Genomic DNA, 19,942 nt, shown 5'->3' with positions numbered 1-19,942 from the left:
AAGGGTGTTTGTAGAGGTATGTATGTATGTGTATGTACATAATATACATAGTATTCTTTCTACTTGCAAAAATTGCCGATAAGAAATGGGGATATGTGAGCCCTCCAAGATAGACCAAACGTGGAAAACAAACACATGTAAGTTAATACTACTTTTATTTTGTTAGAGTAATAGAATCTTGCAAGTCCGAATGCACTTTTCTGCTTCTTCAGTTTACCTTCATAGGAAATAGGTCATGTCTGAGATGACTTTTCAAATTTATATTTCTATTCCAGATTCAGATTTCTTTTATCTGATTGTTGTTGTTGTCTTGGTTGTGGCTGACCTCCTGTTCCTCAAGGTTATTTCTTCTGTCCATTGCAGAGTGACTGTAATATGAATAGGAGAATATACAAAACATACAGATCACAGAGCAAATCTCTACACTTGCCTGATTATGATGCAAAATTATGGACGTAAGTCTCTTGCAGTCACACAAGTGCTCATCATGCGAAATAAAACTGGATCTAACTATGTGTAGAATGGAATGAGTCCATGCCACAAATGTTAAAAAAAACCAATGAGTGGCTCTGAAATAAATCTAAGGCAGGTACATGCATAAGTATAACATTTCATGGGTCATAAATGTTAGCTTCTTGTTCCTTCTGGTGGCTTAAAGAAAGCTTGACATCATAGGGCAATCTAAATTATATGCCACATGTAAATTAGTCATGCAAGTACTTTTACAAAATTACATGAACTAGAAAGTAAGTAGCCTGGGTTGCATAATAATTGGGAAAGACAAGAACTCTTATGTCCGGCCTACAGAAAAATGTAGGCTTCTGGCTTTTAAAAACAGATTGAAAACACAACAATAATTTTGACCAAGTGGCTTGGCAAAATAAAGTTTTCTATCCTCTATTTTGAGATGGTCATAGAGAAAAAGATATCAAGTTGACTGACGAGAGATGAGAAGTTCCATCCTTTTTCACTAGACTTAGCATGGAGAATTCTCCAAGTTTAAGCGGAAGAAGGGAGTTTTATTGATGTGCATTTATTTAGGCTAAAATCAAACAGTAAGATTAAAATGGATTAAGAACAATTCTGCCAGGGCTGCTTAATGTCAATGGAATCTTGCCTTGCATGGACTGAGTTAGATAACGGCTCAAGCTTCTCCCTTCCAGGGGTCACCCTATGACTGAGGTAAAAGCTATTTCTAAATATGGTATAAGATAAATATCAAACTAGTAGCATCACTCTAGTCTGCCTTATCGTACAGCACAGGATCAGATATCAGGAATTCTGCACAAGTTATTCTCAGCAAAGGAAGGATATAGGAAGATAACTGTAAAGAAACAGGACAGATTCCTTTCCTTATAATCTCTCCTATCCCAGGGCAAGTCACTCACCTATTGCAACACAAAGATTAAATAAGGCCAAAGGGAGAACAATAATCTGTGGAAGAGATGACTCTGAATGAACTAGTGAAATAGAAAACTCAAAAATACCATAGCTCTGAGATTGCCAATTTGAACTCGTTTGAAATTTTGCTAATTTAATTATAAAAAAATTAGAATTGCTTTGGGACTTATTAAACATACCTTATGATTGCCAACAGATGCTAAGCCAATAGAAGGGCCATTATGGCGCAGTCAGAATGTAATATTGCAGTCTAATTCTGCTGATAGTTCGATTCTCACTGGCTCAAGGTTGACTCAGCCTTCCATCTTTCCGATGTCGGTAAAATGAGGACCCAGATTGTTGGGGGCAATATGCTGACTCTGTAAACTAGTTAGAGTGCTGTAAAGCAGCGGTCACCAACTGGTGGTAAATTTTTGGTGGTCCGCAGAAAAATTATTTGCACTTTTATATTGCACTAAATACTATTTATCTTTTTAAAAAATTCACATTAGTGGTCCGCGGTATTTAAAATTATGAATTTAGTAGTCCCTGAGGTTTGAGAAGTTGGCGACCCCTGCTGTAAAGCATTATGAAATGGTATGTAAGTCTAAGTGCTAAAGTTATTGCTATGCAAAGATCATAATTTAAGAAAAAATTATAAAACATGTAAGCTAACAAATTGTTAAGTGTTATGAAATAAAAACTGTCACCTAAGCAAGCCTATTTAAACCAAAGTAACTTTTACATAAAAAAGGAAAAACAATTTTAAAGAGAAATTGTTATGGTCTTGAAACATAACCTGACTATGTTGTAATAATAATAATAATAATAATAATAATAATAATAATAATAATAATAATAATAATAATAATAATAATAATAATAATAATAATAACAATAACAATAATAATAATAAATTTTTATTTGATTAGCCGCACCCTCTCCAGAAGGACTCGGGGCGGCGTACAATAGAAATACATAAAATACAAATATAGACAATACATACACATAAACATAGACGTATACGTGGAGGAGGTAGACAGATAAATGGAAATAGAATTAAGATTGCAATTTAAAATCCCCTGATTAAAATTACAAGATTAAAAACCCGTCAGGAGCGATATGATCAAACTATGATTGAGCCAGGCCAGCTACTTGGAAAAGGTGGGTCTTGAGCTTTACATGGAAGGAGCGGAGGTCAGAGGTAGTCCTGATATCCGGGGGGAGGTCATTCCACAGGGCTGGGCCCGCCACAGAGAAGGTTCTGCTCCTAGGCGCCGCCCCCCGACACTGTCTGGTGGACGGCACCTGGAGAAGTCCCTCTCTGTGCGAGCGAATTGGTCGCAGGGATGTATGGGGCAGGATACGATCCCGCAAGTAGCTAGGTCCTGTGCCATGGAGCGCTTTAAAGATCGTTATCAAAACCTTGAAATGCACCCGATAGACCACAGGAAGCCAGTGCAGCTCGCGCAGGAGAGGTGTCACATGGGAGTACCTTGTACTCCCCATAATCACCCGCGCGGCCGCATTCTGGACCAACTGTAGTCTCCGAGTGCATTTCAAGGGAAGCCCCATGTAGAGAGCGTTGCAGTAGTCGAGGCGAGACGTCACCAGCGCATGAGTGACTGTGCGTAAGGCATCCCGGTCCAATAGGGGGTGCAATTGGCGCACCAGGCGGACCTGGTGGAACGCCCCCCTTGCCACGGCTGTCACATGGTCATCCATGGACAGCCGGGCATCCAGGAGGACGCCCAAATTGCACGCCCGCTCCATGGGGGCCAGTTGTACGCCCCCGATGGCCAGAGATGGAAGTAACTGGTTGAACCGGGGGGCCGGAACCCACAGCCACTCCGTCTTGGAGGGGTTGAGCTTGAGTCGGTTGTCATCCATCCAGACCCGTACGGCTTCCACACACCGGGACATCACTTCGACGGCCTCGTTGGGGTGGTTCGGGGTGGAAATGTACAGCTGAGTGTCATCAGCGTACAGATGATATTCCACCCTGAAACCACGAATGATCTCACCCAGCGGCTTCATATATGTGTTGAACAGGAGTGGCGAGAGGACCGACCCCTGTGGCACCCCACAAGTAAGGGGGCTTAGGGTCGACCTCTGCTCCCCTGCCAACACACGTTGCATCCGGCCGGAAAGGTAGGAGCCGAACCACCGCAAAACGGTGCCCCGAACCCCCAACCCCTCCAGTCGGTGCAACAGGATACCATGGTCGATGGTATCAAAAGCCGCCGAGAGGTCTAATAGGACCAGGATAGAGGAACAACCCCTATCTCTGGCCCTCCAGAAATCATCCACCAACGCAACCAAGGCCGTCTCCGTGCTGTGCCCGGGGCGGAAGCCGGACTGGCGCGGGTCTAGATAATCATTTTCCTCCAGATGTCGTGGAAACTGATAAGCCACCACACTCGCTACAACCTTCGCCAAAAAGGGAAGGTTGGAGACAGAATGATAATTGGCCAGCTCCGTAGGGTCCAGGGAAGGCTTCTTGAGCAAGGGTCTCACCACCGCCTCTTTCAAGGCGGCCGGAAGAGACCCCTCACCCAACGAAGCGTTCACTAGGACCAGGAGCCAGTCACGTGTAACCTCCCAGGATGCCAGTACAAGCCAGGAGGGGCACGGGTCCAGTAAACATGTGGTAGGTCGCAGTCGTCCACGCATTCTGTCCAAATCCTCGATGGCAACCAAGTCAAACTCCTCCCAGACTGGTCTCTCAAGACTTGCCGCGGACGTCTCCACTAGATCACTGAAAGGGACCCAATCCTTCCGGATTTGAGCGATTTTATCCTGCAGATATTTCCCAAATTCCTCTGCCCTACCCTGTAAAGGGGCCTCCCGCGGCCTCTGAAACAGGAGGGAGCGGGACACCCGAAACAGGGCGGTTCTCTGCGGATGCAATGAGAGCGGCACAATATTGACGTTTGGCCGCTCTCAATGCCACAAGGTACGTCCTTAAATGGGTTCGTACCTGTGTTCGGTCAAATTCGGAACGGGAGGATCTCCAACGACTCTCTAGGCATCTCTTGCGGCGCTTCATCACCCTTAGCTCCTCGGTGAACCAAGGGGCCAGGGTGGATCGTTGCCGCCGGAGAGGCCGCAAAGGCGCCACCCGGTTCAAGGCCCCGGTAGTCGCATTATTCCACGTGACCACCAGGTCCTCTACCCGGGGGCGGGTCAGGGCTACAGGAGGTGGCCCAAGCTCCATCTGGAACCTATCTGGTTCCATCAGGCGCCTGGGGCGGAACCTGATGGAACCAGATAGGTTCCAGATGGAGCTTAGGCCACCTCCTGTAACCCTGACCCGCCCCCGGGTAGAGGACCTGGTGTATAAATTAAATGCAAAATTATCTTAATTTGTGAACAGTCCAGAGAGGGAAATGTATAGAATATTAATCTAGACACAATAATAAAATGCTGCTAGGACTCTGAAATGCAAACACATTTTCTGGTCCCATTTTTCAATGCTCACCAACATACCATCTGAATGAAGACTTTTAGATACCTATCTAGGGATATTTGCACATGTTGTTGCACAGACATCCTTAAGATGCACCATGATATATGCAGCACCAAAAATAGTTTTAAAACAGATTTTGATGGCTTGGTTACCAAAATGTTACATATTAAAAGTAATTTCCCCTTTTGATATTGACTTTTTTTAAAATACTCTATTTAGTATGCAATAATTCTAGCAATTACATACAGTAAGGTTTGAAAATTTGATTCCTTTATTATAGCAATAATTAGGTGGCCCTATTGATTTCCCTATAGCATACAAAAACCGTCCTCTTGTGAAGTCTAGTATAATCAATTCTAAAGCATAAATGAGAAGTAAAAATCTAGACATAGAAACCCTACCGCTTTAGTTATTAAGTTACCTTTCAAAGTGAAGTGTCAAGAATGGAGTAACCAGCTCAATAAAATGCTGTAATAATTTGTTCAGGACATGAAGCTCCATATTTCTTTAAAGTTGTAATCTACGGATGCTCTTTGGATCAGATGCAAAAAAGGTACTTTGGAGGGGGTGTCGGCATACTCATTGCACCTGATAGCGCCTCCTTAAAGCCATGACATCATTTCCTGGGTAGTGTAGGATGCATGAAAGGGCATACCTTTGTTAAGGAGAAGCCACAGGTGCAGCAAGGATGACCTCGCCTTCTCTGAAGCATCTTTCCTGTTTTGGATTCTAACAGCTGCACACCAATTTGTAAGTCACCAGAAATTCAACTCAAGCCATCACAGTGAAAACTTTTAAAATACTGTAATATTAGCCAAAAAAAGATAGGGCATCCAATTCCTAATCCTCAATATGAAAGCATAGTAGCCATAAACCTCAACTGTTAATTCTTGAGGAAAATTTCACTGAAAGTATGGCAAACCACCAAATATAATAATCATTGTCAATGTAAGGGCAATTAAAAAAAGAACTTGACTTTTGTTTGTCCTCTTCCCTTTTAAAAAAAGTTCCCATCCTTTTTCCCCTTCCTTTCAAGGGCCTAACCAGATTTTGCATACTTAATCATTTGTTCTTTTATGAAGTAAAAAGCAATGTCAGAAATCAACCTAGGAACACCAATCTTTGATGAATGTGGCACCTTAATTTTTCCTTTGAATCCAGAGTGAAACTCGCTGATTAGAGTCAGCATGTAAAACTAATGGGAAAGCAGATACATTATCTATAATGATATTGCATGGTATTATTGTTTTCCACTAAATTATTCCAAATATCTCTTGTAATGCAAAAAGTCCTGCTTAAACTTTTTCTTTCAAAATAGCAAGCTGTTGATCTATTTCAACTTCTAAGCTATGGGTCCAAAGGGTAAATCAGAAGCTGCCCTGAATACTCATATTTTTCTGTAGTCATTATTTCATCAGAAATGTGTTTGTTGCTTAAAAAGAAGAAGAAAATGACTCAAAAGTTTAATTCCATGTGAAAACATTAAAATTCTTTCAATGAAATCTGAATTTATGCACTTCTATTAAATGTGCAGGTTTGCATCCCACAAATACTTATCTGGCAGGCAGTACACACTGAATATTTTTTTCTTAACTTAGGATAAATGTATTACAAAAAAAGCAATGTGGATTTTGGAGTTATTCCTTTTAATGGGATGTGTGCATGTGTGTGCAAGAGGCAGGGTGGAGGAGAAAAATAGGGTGGTTCATCTTCTTTGTACAGTATGTCAGAACTAAATTAAAATTTATAAGCAGTTTTTGTTTTCTCACCAGAAAAATAGAAACGTTTCCATGGTTTGCTGCTGAAGTCCTGCAGAGTGTGATTTCTGTGGAATGCATATGAATACATGTTGCCCACTTTTGAATTGGCTCTTTAAACAGCAGTATTGCCAGAATTTTTCCCCTGGAAGCAATTTAATGCTTAAATCTTCCTTTTTAAGGAGGAATATATGACCTCTGTGTGCTGTAATACTGTGTATTACAAATTTGATAATACATGCATTTACCATTAAGAAACCAAACAGTTATTCAACAACCAAAATATAAAACTTAACAAGAAAATGTGACTGACAATGCTGCATCATATCAAAATAAAATTTCCCAGTAAGTGTTTTTGCTCAATGTCCTTTCTCAATTTACAAAAAGTGCCTTCCGCACTGTAAAAAAAAAAGTTAAAAAAATACTTTTGAACACTATGACCAAATCTTTTGAAGCAGCAATAGCAGAAGGTATACCTGTCATTAGGAGTAAACGTTTATCATTCAAACAAGGCATAACCCCCTTCTTCAAGTTTCAGTAAGAAATGGCCTAGTTAGTATATCTGGATATCTTCCTTCCTGCAGAATGCCCTTTGAAGATCAGGAGAGGAAAACAAAAGATTTCTAGGGTAACAGGTTTGCTTGTCACTTGCCAAACTGGTATGACACCATGTGATAAAATATATCATGGCTCAGAGGTGGGTTCCTACTAGTTCAACCGAACCGGTAGTGGTTTGCCATCCTGGGTCGCCAGAACTTGCTTGTCAGAAAGTTGCAAAAGGTGATCACATGACTCTGGGACAATGCAACCACCATAAATAGGAGTCAGGTGCTAAGCGTCTCAATTTTGGTTATGTGACCACGGGGATGCTGTAATGGTTGTAAGTGTAAAAAATGGTCATAACTCACTTTTTCCAGTGTTGGAACATTGAACAGTTGCTAAATGAACTGTTGCAAGTCAAGAGCCACCTGCATATAAATAAAATACTAATCTGATGAACTTTTAAAGGCAGAGGATTTTGGGGTGTTTTTACATTAATATCCAAGGAATCTAATTGTATTAAGTCAGTATGTGTTTGCGCATGCTACTCAGATTATTCGCTGTAAACTAGACACTACTGTTCAAGATATTGTCTAAAGCACAGCTTAGAAATTGCTGAAAAAATATTGATCAGAGGAAGTCATTTAAACTTAAATGTATTTTATCTACTCAGTTTCATGTTCAACAAATAGTCTTTTATGTTCTCTTTATATTTCAAGTATTAACATTCACATAACCACTTTTAACTTATTAAACACTTCCAACAGCCAGAACAGAGAAGGCACAATTACCAATTCTCTAACTATAACTATCTCCCAATTTTTATTTAAAATAATTGGAGCCAATGCTGAGAAAAGCTTCTGAACTGTGTGGGACAGAAAAAGAGGAACTCCAAAATAAACAGAAATATTATTTTTAGTATCTCTGGCCTTGTCAATAGTTAGAAAGCCCGGACTACAAACTGAATAACCAACATGGTACACAAGCCAAAAAGCAATTGTTCGGATTTATTTTCTTGCCTCAAGAGACTAATAGCTAAATTATTTTGCATGCTATAGTGAAAAAGAAGTGTCTACCCCAACATGAAAATGCAGACAATAAACTTCAACTTTTTAAAAATGCCATTTACAAAATGCAATGGCAGAAAATGTATGAATATCCCTCTTTCACCAGCTTGCTCATTCACATTTCCTTCCATAGCAATCACACAAGTTGTTAAAATGACTATTGCCAACCATTCTTGAAAGAAGCATACACCCCTTCTACTTCTATACCTAATTGGAAAAAATAATTTTGCCAAGAACTAATCAGTCTAAGAAAATTGAACAATGGATAAAGCCACTCATTCATCTAAACTAGGTAAATTAATAAAATAATAATCTATTTTGCATTCCAATTCTCAAATTCAAAGCTAGAGTTGTAATTCTGTGCACTTACCTAGGAGTAAACTCTACCACTCTATGATTTATTTTAGAATACACATGATCAGCTTTAAGCCTTACTAACTCATTATGACTCACTTCTTTTCACAATCATTTATCATATCCTTCATTCTGAAACTACAAAACATCAATGTGTCAGTTTTTAACTTCACATACTTAACTGCTTAACTTAACTTGCATGATAGCATCTAAGCAAACATGACAGTGGAGCAAGGAGTTAATAGATTCTTATCAACACATTGAGCATCTTAGGGCTCATTCCCCGGCCTGGCATTTCCAGATGGTTACATCTGCTTTCCATCACTTCCATGTAGAAACGATGAATTTTTAGCAATTCCTTTATTATAGCCTTGATTTCTAATTTGTGGTATTTGATTATATTGTATATAAATTGCATTTTTTAGGAACACAATTACTAAAAATTAAATATAAGGAAGATTTTAGTCCTCCTAATCATTCAACTGTATAAACTACCTTAATGATAATATTCTTCAGATATATAAAAAAAATAAATGATCTTTCAAAGGAATGTTTCAAAACTACTGTATTTTCACATTGGCAAAGCAATTCTATGCACTGCTTCTACTACCTCAACAGTTTTGATGGATTAGCAGGGAAAAATCCAAAAAATTCACAATTATTCCTAAATGTGCATAAAATTATCTCCTACTGTAAACAACTATTGGAATATTTACATTTTTCTATTGTATTCCCTGGCAAGCCCTCTTTTGGACATCCCTCTTGTCTGAAATGCCTTAATTTTGACAAAACAGACAATTGGAGAAGAAAACTAAGATTATCTTAAATTGGAGGTATGAACATCCTTGTTTGAATTATCTAACAAAAGTACAACGAAGCATTACTAAGCATAAGCACATGTCACTGATTTCTACTAACTATAGAAATCTGTTACGGAGGATCTTGAGGCTACACAGACTTGGACATTGAACTTGGACATCCTAGTCTGTCATCTCTAGGATGGCCAGTCCCCAAGAGCAACTATCTTCGCTGGAGAGGAGCAAGCATTTAATCTGTTGGTTCCTAAAGTGTCCTCCTAAGGCTTGTTTATTATAGTAAGTGACTTTAACACATTTGAGAGAGACCTTTTAACACTTTTTTGAAATATAGGCTCAGCTACTATTATATTTAACCATTACTTATTGACTGTCAAAAATAGACTGCATGCTATACTGTTATGAATTTGATACTAAATTCTTTAACTTATGATCATTTGTCTAACCACAATTATAATATTGAACAGGACAACTTATGATTGGTCCCCAGTTACATTGCTGCAATGCACCTGAGGTCATATGCATAATTCAGGCAGCTTGAGCCTATTTACAGTAACACCACAAGGGCATGTATATCCCCCCAACTCTCTCCCCCCTCCAGGCCCTTTTGGACCCCTGTACTCTGCGGCCCCCAACACCTTATCTGACCTTTACCACCTTATTTCCCCCACTGCTTACTAAGCATGGCCACTCTGGCCTTACAATGAGGCAGCTGCTGGAACAATACATGACAGTTTGAGAGTCCTGGTGAAGATGGCATCAGATGGCCAGCAGCTGCCCCACCAGGGGCGAAGCTGGGCATGCCTCACCAATAGGAACAAGAAGATGGCAAAGGTCAGCTGGGATGGTGGAATTCAGGGTGTAAGGGGTCTCAGAGTGCTGGACCAGACTGGGACTCAGGGGTTTGCACACATGGCTGCATGCAACACACCCCTTTCCTAGCTTCTCTGAATTTGTGTCACACTGCAGTACTCCACACTTCTCTAAATAGTCACGGCATACATATAAAAGAACACACAAGTTCAATATTTCTCAAGTTGCACTGTTTTCTAGCTTTTCCCATTCAGCACCTTAAGGAAGATCAGCAGTATTTGAATATTTTTTACAGAATAAAGTGCCCAAGTATTGTTTTTAATAAATACCAAAATCATGGCAGAGAGAATTGTGTTCTAAATCTTTAGGCTAAAATGCTAAGGTCTTCTCACTATAGTTGTTACAGGTTGCAGCTCAGCTTGTTTGCATTACCTAACAAAGTACAGTACAAGGAAGCATTTGCTTTGTTTGACTTTATCTAACAAAATATAAGGAAGCATGAGCTTCCTTGTTTGACTTATCTAACAAAGTACAAGGAAGCATCACCAAGGTAGGAGCATGTCACTGATTTGTGCCAACTATAGAAATCTGTGCGACTGCAGATTTGAACTTTCCTTAAAAAGATGTCATCTCAAATTACGATGTTCTGTCCCAAGAACAACAAAAGCCTAGAAGCATTTAAAATGCAAATCTTAGCTTTAGCTAAGTAACCAACTTACTAAGATGCCAATATGTTTTCAAGATATGAGATAATCCTCAAATACTGTAAAATATATTCCAGAATATGTATGAGAAATGTGAATTTATCCTAATCCTTTTTCATTTTTTAAAGCAAAAATAGCTTTTTCGGAGATAAAACATCCACCTTTTTCAAATCATCTCTCATTTCAGTCAGTTAATTTTATATTTTTAGGATGGACCCATGTACAAACATAACAGGAATGTTAAAATTACAAATGAGAAATATTTTAATACATATTGTATGAACAAAATTCTACTCATCCAAGAGCTCCCAAGTGAAATCTGTTGCAGATGCTAAACTTCAACAGCAGGGGGGAGTAGAGGTGATAAATAAGAATTCACACCATCATTGATTTAAATCCATTTGTGTAAATTTTATGGAACTCAGAAAGGCTTATATTGAATAGATAAGCATGCAATTGAAAAGTAGAAGCCAACGAAAACGAGTGTAATTTACTTCTTTTCAGAAATGTGTAAAAATGTAATAAACTAGATAAATGTAACAAAATACTTTTGAAAGAAGTAAAACAGACAGAAATGATTGTTATCAAGTCCTGCTTTTATTAAAATGTGAGGTAAAACTCATTCACATGTATGCATATCACTTGATTTCCGATTAAAAAAATCAACTTGACTGAAAAGCATGATTTGATGTATGAGGTAATAACGCAAGCTACTTCTCAAACACAATGAAGTTATGACTTGATGTATGGATGAATGCTAACTACAGCTGCTGCATCCTGTCCTAATCAATGCTTCTGTTCTCCTACATTGTGATGATCAAGACAATATGTTGCACTGTTTATTTATAAAGAACCCTACAAGAAAAAAGCCTTGTACCAAGTTTCCATGCCTTAAAAAAGGAGACAAATTATTCCTTTGTAAAAAAAATACTTTATTTCTATCATGCAATTCAAAAATAATTACTCAAAAGTGACTTACTTTTTCAGAACATTTGTTACAATATGGTGACAAATTTGGAAATCTTTGAAAATATTTATGAACCTATTTCAAATCTCACATTAATGAGCCCCTAAAAACAAGTATTGTGAACTTTTAAACAAAAATAGGCATTTTATTTTCTTGCACATTTTATAAACAGTTAAAATTTCAAAGTGCTTAAGAGTGGAATGATCCAAAATAATTATACCAACTTTTCAAAATTAGTTAAATTGATGTTAAAGAGATTGCAGTTAATCTTGACAATCTGCTCAACTATGAGAAGTTGACACTGTGAAACACTGCACTCATTTTCACAGGATTAAGCCTTCAATTATTTATGATTTAGTCACAGACTTGCAATATTATCAGTAGTTGCATGACTTAACTATGTTTTCATTCCTAGTTGTACAAATTGGTTTTGCTCAAATTCAGTTTTCTCATTTTTTTAAAAAATTGAAACAACTTGCAGTTTCTCCAAAAATATTTTTTCTAATATATTTTGAATTGTTCCACTCAACTCAGTACCTAACTTATATAACCATATAAAGATTATGCCACTACATATGCTACTACAGTACAATGTGGATGAAATTCTGAATCTTATAGTCAGGTACAACTATTTCTACACATTATGTATAACTGTATTGGCTAAGCCAACCAGTAACAAAAGCACACATACTTGCACCCAAGTAAAATACAAACAGTATTTTATAAACATAAAAATACAAGTTCTGTATAATACAGAATGTTCTGTTATACATTAACATTCAAAAGAAATAGTCTAGTTTTTTATTAGTAAAATGCCAAAACAGTTTAGATTGCATATGACCACTTTCCTAGACAGATAGCAATAGATAAAATAATCAGGATGGAATAGGGCCGGGATGGTGAACCTATGGCACGCGGAGCCATTTGTCAGGGCATGTGAGGTGTTGCCCTGTCAGCTGGCCAGCACAAATGTGCACGCTGGCCACCCGAGTTCAGCCTTTTTTAAAGCCATTTTCCGCCCTCCCCAGGCTCCAGAGGCTTTATAGGAGCCTGGGGAGGGTGAAAAGAACCTCCCCCTCCCCCAGAGGCCCTCTGGAGGCTTCAGGACTTTCCCCGAAGCCTCCAGAGCGCAAAAACCCAGCCGGAAGTTCAGGAACGGACTTCCGGTTTGCTCATAGGGCCGGTTTAAACCCTCTGGAGGGCCTTCCAGGGGATGGGGGGGGGGCTGTTTTCGCCCTCCCCAGACTCCTATAAAGCCTCTGGAGCCTGGGGGAGTGCCTCTCATGAGCGCATGTGCACTGAGGGAGTCACGTGTTGCATTATGGGTGCGGCACGCTTGCGCACAACCCCCCTGCGCTCCCCCCCTTATAGCACGCGAGCCAAAAAAGGTTCACCATCGCTGGAATAGGGTTTAGAATGACTATCATTTATATGACACATAAAATCCATTTACTTAATAGACTACTTCGGATGAGAGAACTTTAAATGTATAAGTGAAAAACATCCCAACAACTCATTCAAGTAGCTGCATTCTTTTTTAGGATTGTGCAACTCCTATATTGTAGTCATGTAATTCTGGAAATAAACACTGCTGTTTTAATGAAGCTAAACATATGATGCAACATTTTCAAGAGTAACTTTTCAGAACTGAATGCAAAACTTTGCAGATCCATTTTATTGATTCATTAGCATCATGCTCTAATCCCACATTCTGGCTACTCCCATGAGCAAGTGCCAATTCATTAGAAATGTACAAACTATTTTATGTACTGAACAGATACTGCACAACAAATATATTTCAGGTTTCAGTTCTACACAATTAAGTTTGGAGAAACCCCAGAATGCAGTGGCTGCTTCTTCTTGAAAGGAACATTTTTTTTCCATTTATCGGTACCTCAACCAGACAAGTCAATGAAAAATTTAGCATGCTATGTGAAGCATGGATATGCCAAATGAATGAGCCTTAGTTAGGCTACATCATGTCATAGCAGCCCTGTGTATATCAAATTAGAATTTGTGATTTATTTATTTTTTTGCCATGCTGATCCAGCAATCAGATTAGTGAGCCAGGCTGGGCACCAATGCTGTTCCACTGGCTTCTTCAGTATTTCTTTCAGACAATATGAAGAAATAATTTAGAAATGGTAACATCATAGCAATGAAAGAAAAGTAAGATGAAATTAAAGGCAGTAATATCAAGAAACAGAGTAGCAAAATTTATCTGAGTTTCCTGAACTTGAAAAAAAATGCAAATTGCAAGTGGATCAATAGAATATGCCACACTATGAGCTGCTGAGAGTATAAGAGGAAAAGGGACATAAAATATACTAGCCTTGTCCTACTCGCCCCATACAGGATTCCCCCTCTGGAATTCTCCTCCCCCCAGATGTTGGTTTGTCTGAAACCAAGAATAATCCAGATTTTGTTTTTCTAAAATCTTGTCATGAAAGTGTAAGGAAGAACTTACAAATAAGGTCAAGTTGTTTTTGAAACAGGGAATGCAATAATTTTTACAATGCAATTATAGAAGTTGTTTTGATAAAATGGTAGAACATGATTCAATAACCATAAAACCCAGTTTGTATTAAGTAACTGGATATTCACTAAAAATGCAACATGTATTTTAAGCAAATTATATTCAAGGCAATCATTTCCAACAAATTTTCCAAGCTATCTGTAATATGATGCACAATTATTTGGGGAAAGCCTGTGTGGTGTAGTAGTTATGGCATCAGGCTAGAATCCAGGAGACTGGGAATTCTAGTCCCTCTTTAGGCACTAAGCAGGGTGGGCAATTTTGGGTCAGTCAGTGAATGGCAAACCATTTCTGGAATCTTGCCTAAAAATTGCAGGGATTTGTACAGGCCATTGTCATGACTTAACACCAATTTGAAGGCAGATGTACACATACAGATGTGGGGTAAATACCACAATAAATCACTAGATTCATCAATTCCATTATGTCTTAAATTGTATTTTTAGAAAAATATCTGTTGGGATCCTAATTTCAATTTCTCCTTACATCAACCTACGGTACATCAATATGCATTAGCACATCAGATTGTTTGTCTGGTGAGATAAGTGCAAGTGCATTTTTGAATATGTGCAGATTTGCAGTCATATTTTCGTAAGTAAAAATAGCCCATCTGTAGAAGTTGAAAATACTCTTGGTTAAAAAAAAAACACTGCTTAAAGATGCCATTTCTTCGTTTTGACTAGCTTCTAACAAAGAATAGTAGTGAAACTGTGGGTTGTTTTTTTGCTGACAATCAAATACTGGAAGGTATTAATCCAAACAGTATTGTAAGGATAAGAAAAAACTTAATGTACCGGTACTTGTTAAAAATCTTAGATTGCTACCCTAAATCTTCACTTTAAAATCTTCAAATAAAACATAGTTCTTAAAGTAACAAGGACAACCACTAACACATTTGCAACTGATCCTGTGGATGGCTTTTTAAAGTTACCATCCACGTATTAAATTTCCAAAGAGTCGGTTGTGTCCCTAAAATGTTGCATCGTGGAATAAATCAATGACTGATAGTAGCCAAACTTATAAACATTTATCTTCATAATTACATGCAAACAAATTGCTTACTGGATTGCAAACTAATCCAATACCCATGCTTTAAATCCATGCTCCATTTACCTGCATTACAACTAGGCCATTTTTCACACCTTGCTTACAGTACAGAAATGTAACAGGAATTATCTTTAATTCCGAAGAATTAAACAGTTGCAATTAATTCTTTCACAGAAACTAATATTTTCCAATCAAATTCATTCCAGTGATATTGTATGGCATACTGTAATTCCTAGTGTACAAGGGGAATACATATTTCAACATACTTAATAGCAATGAATTAGGGATTAGTCAAAGATTTTCTGGGGTAATGATCTTTGGAAAGGGTCTATTTATTTGTCCATTATATTTATATATTCTAATTTTCACTCCCACAATAACACCTGTCAGGTAAACTGAGTTGGGAACTAATGATTTGCCCAAAGACTCCCAGTGAATTTCCATGGCAAATTTAACACCCTAGCCTCTACTACATCAGAATGGCTTTTATTGCTGTTGCATTTTACTGGCTTACCCTTCCATTTTATTTTGCAACTTTTAAAGGTAGAAAGAAAAAAAGCAAAAATATGCAAACATCCAGAGGACCAGAGAACAGGAAGATTAAGTCAGATTGTAAAACCACCCGGAAACGTGACGAGTGGCACATACATTTACTAAACTACAAAGTGGGGAAAGATGCAGAAAAGGAGATGATGAATGCTTTTTAAACGCGTATAAGCAGCAACACAAGCTCTCTCATCGCAATAAAACGGGGTCGGTTCACATTTTAAAGCCACTATCGAGGACTTTAAAAACTTTTCCATGGACGTGAGTCAGCGCCACCAGGGTTGGAGAGCAGAATATACTCGTGGCGGTCTTCTGCTGTGTACCTACTATACAAACGTGAAGGCGGCCTTGGGCCTAAAATCTGGCACAGCAGACAGGGAAGAGGCGGAGGAAGAGGAGGGTATTTGTGCAGTACGGAGCGCCTCCACACGAGGCCCCGAAACCGATCGATAACTCTCCATCCAGATCTTGTGGGCAGCCCAGGAAAAGAGGGAAACACGAACAACTCCACTCCCGCCACCTTCCTCAACCCGTCTACCACGCCTCCGCCGCCGGTCGAACAAAAAACCCGCTCATATCTTTGTTTCCCACCCCTCCTCCTCGCCTTTCCTGCCCGCGCCTCTCCTCACACCTCGGGCTTGGGAGGGGGAAGCCGCTTCGGCCTCCCGTGAACAAAGAGGCCCAGCCCACCCTTCCCGCCACCCCTTCTCTCCCCGGGCAGCTTTCCACCCGCCAAGTCCGCCGGGGAGGTCGGGTGGGTTGATAGGCGGCCGACAAGGCACCGGAACGGGAGCCGGGCTTTCGGGGCGGCGTGGGGGGTGGGCGGGAAGCCGGTCTCCTCAGGGTCCTTCTTCACTCCCGCCCGTAGCGAGAATGAGGGGCGGTAGTGTCGGCAGCGCCGCCAAGGCAAGGCAGACTCTGTCTTCTCTTCGAACCGACCCTCATCCTCCCCCGCCGAGGGGCGTCAATCCGCCCCGACCACCCCCTCCCGCCATCTCTCTTTCCCTCTCCCGCTAGATACCACCGCAGCGGAGCCGGCCGGCCGGCCTGTAAGGAGGGAATGTAAACAAACGGGGTTTTATAGCTACCTCAGCTCGAGTGTGCCGTGTGCATCTCCCTCTCCGCTCGGTACCAAACCGCCGCGCGCGGGTGCCGCCTCCTCCTCCCACTCCGCAGTGTTGCTGCTGCTGCTGCTGCTGCCGCTGCTACTACTACGACAGATAGCTGCTTGCTACTTTCCCAGGGCCTCCGCTACGCCATTCATCAAACCCGCTTACGCCGGGCGCCGACCTTCTGCCGAAGCCGAGCTGTCGCTTAGCGCGCGGCTAAACTACGCCACCTCACCTCCCCCCGCCTCTGCAGGGCCGATGCGGAGAGTAGTGGCCCTACGCAAACGGCGTAAGTGCGTTAGCGGCGGCGGCGGCAGCAGCTGCGACACTTCGCAGAGGAGAGCATGCGCAGTGAAGCGAGGGGCTTGTATCCGAAAGAGGCTGTTTTCTTTTTCGCGCGGCGTTTACTGGATTATTGGGTGGGTGGGGAGGGGGGAGGGGGGAAGGAGGCTGCTGTTGGGGCAGCCGCTTGTAAACCCGTGTACAACGAAGACCGCCCACTTTGGAGCCTTTCTTCGCTTTTGGTGTGTAAATGTTGATCGCGGATATTTCACGGCTTCTCTGGAGAGAGGAATTGGAGTAAAAGTTTTAAGTATTCAAGGGTGGAGCAAGAAAAGAATGAAAAGACATGATTTGCACAGGAAGAACAGAGAATAAAACTAAGATGAAGGCCACAACCGAAATAACTCTTGGACGAAAACCTCTCATTTTGAAATTGGCGTATACATACATATATACAGTAATCAGCCCAATTCATAAATTACTTGGTTCCTAGGTGGGCCATTTCTTTTGGACTTGTTCTGTGCTTTGTAAATGAATCTGCCCTGTTGGACTTTGAATTATGCCTAACAGCCATTTGACTTCTTGTATCCCAGTTCACGTTCATTCTTGGTTAATCTTGGAAAAGCTAATCAGGTTCTCCTTGGATAAAAGGTCACTGGAAACTAGTAAGCTATATTGGGAAACAGAAGAAAATCCCAGAGGACTGCAACTGGCAACTTCCTTCCATTTTGAAGCCAAGAAGTGTACTTGAATGTGCCTAAGTCACCAAAGAGTTGAACTCAATTGAAAGGAGTTCTTCATTTTTAGATGAATAATAGCACCTTCAAAACTGAATCACCTCTTATTCCCTGCCAAATGTTGGGTCTTCATTACCAGAAGAAAAATAATCGCTTGAGATACATGAGTGGATAGTTACAGAATCTTCTTTGAAACTCTAGTATGAAAAGACTTAATTCTTCATCAAATACTGTCCACATTTAATAGTAATCCAATAGGCCCATAGCAGAAGTATTATACCAAGCACAAAAAGTGGATGTGTTTGTCCTACATTGTGATGATGCTTTAATAAATTATGTTCCCAATGGATATTCTTCAGGAGTTATTTTTCAGCCATTACTGTAAAATGAATATTGAAAAAAAAAATGCCTTTATCGTAACAATCACTTGACTTCATTCCTAAAAATATATGTGGGATGCTGATGTCAGTTACCTCTCTAACCCATGGATTCTCACCATTCAAAAAAAAATGCTGTAGAAATCAATTATGGAGGAATGGGGAAAACAGCTGCACAATATTCTTTGTTTGACAGCTCTAAAAGTCACCATGTACTAATGAAAATCTAAGAACATCACAATAGTTGAATTATGCACTGCTTCAGAACATACTGAGTAATATAGGTCTCTGGAGCAGCTACAACTGTTCTCAGAATTACAGCTGCTTTAAAGGGTTTCAAATGTGCAAGTAAGTTTCTTTTAAATCATGGTTTATAGATCATACTGAATCCACACAGCATATTAAGTCAAAATTAACAACTGGATCCAATGCATGTTACCTGACTATTGGCTTTCAAACAAAAAGTGAACAGCAAGGAAATGTCTTCTTTTTATTATACTTATTAGCTATTCAGAAGCTGCCATTCCAGGTCAAAAACAAAGGATCGGATCAGGTTGAGTGGGGGCCTACTCAACAATTCATCCATTGTCCAACCATTCACATAAGCTTCGCTCATTTATCTCCCCTGTCCAAATAACCCCTCCCACTGATTTCCTTCAGTGTCAGGTAAATGCCACCTTAGTTTGTTTCTTAAAGGAGAAGGAGGTCTGATTTTCTCTTTCCTGAGCAATTCAAATCCTTATTTTAAATTCAGCACTGCACTTAGGGTCATATACAGAGAACTGTTTTTTAATATTGACTGCTATAAAGAAAATAGTGGGATGATGAGAGTACTTATTTTTATAGCTTTTTATTCAAAGCACCTTTCTTTAACCAGGTACCTCCAGATGTTTTATCAGACTACAACACTTGCAACCTGATTGGAAGTGTGGAGAACTAGTTTGACAAACATCTGGAGGCCATTAGATTAAGAAAACTGTTCAGATTTGTGATTATTAAGAATGTAAAGAAATAATCACATTGTGTTTGGGGGCAGCACATTCATATTAAGAGAAACATTTGTAGGATAAATCCAATCAAATTAAGAAATGTAAATCGTATATATTGTCTATCTTGCTAGATTTAAGTAAAATATTCTGTATAATGTTTCTTTATGGGTCTGGTTGACTTTATGGGACAATAATTGTCCTATAAATTCTATGGGTTATAGTAATGTTGACACATATGTTTGTTAGAAAATAAGTCATCATATTGCAAAGCAAGGACAAAAATATGTTCGCTACTGCTCATTTACCAATTGAGAGCCCTATTTCAGTATTGTTTGCAGATTGTATAAAGATGTGGGACATACTTTATTAACATAACAAAGTGTTCAGGTGCTCTGGTGCTTTCAAAGTTATTGATGGATATACTGAACATGTAGCAAATGGCTAAAAATCAGC

General features: G+C 39.7%; 1 protein-coding gene across 4 annotated transcripts in view; it reads right to left on the bottom strand.

Annotated features, from left to right (window-relative positions):
* The window catches only part of SLC39A10 (solute carrier family 39 member 10), a 44,066-nt gene extending 24,839 nt beyond the window's left edge, over positions 1–19,227 (bottom strand). Inside the window, exons 1-2 of one of the 4 annotated variants that reach the window (XM_081934061.1) lie at positions 17,084–17,467; positions 218–368 (exon numbers count right to left, since the gene is read on the bottom strand). In XM_081934061.1, coding sequence (XP_081790187.1) covers positions 218–223 — 6 coding nt within the window. In that variant the 5' untranslated portion in view covers positions 224–368; positions 17,084–17,467. Of the gene's footprint in view, positions 1–217; positions 369–17,083; positions 17,468–18,939 lie in introns of those variants that run through there. The other 3 variants (XM_081934062.1, XM_081934064.1, XM_081934063.1) reach the window with 3 other exon arrangements.
* Between the last annotated feature and the right edge of the window lie 715 nt (positions 19,228–19,942).

Source organism: Natrix helvetica (genome assembly GCF_964273705.1).
Source record: "Natrix helvetica genome assembly, chromosome: 1".
In the NCBI taxonomy this organism is placed as follows: domain Eukaryota; kingdom Metazoa; phylum Chordata; class Lepidosauria; order Squamata; family Natricidae; genus Natrix; species Natrix helvetica.
The sequence above is the reverse complement of the archived record's forward strand: the minus strand, read 5'-3'. Positions and strand labels throughout refer to the sequence as shown.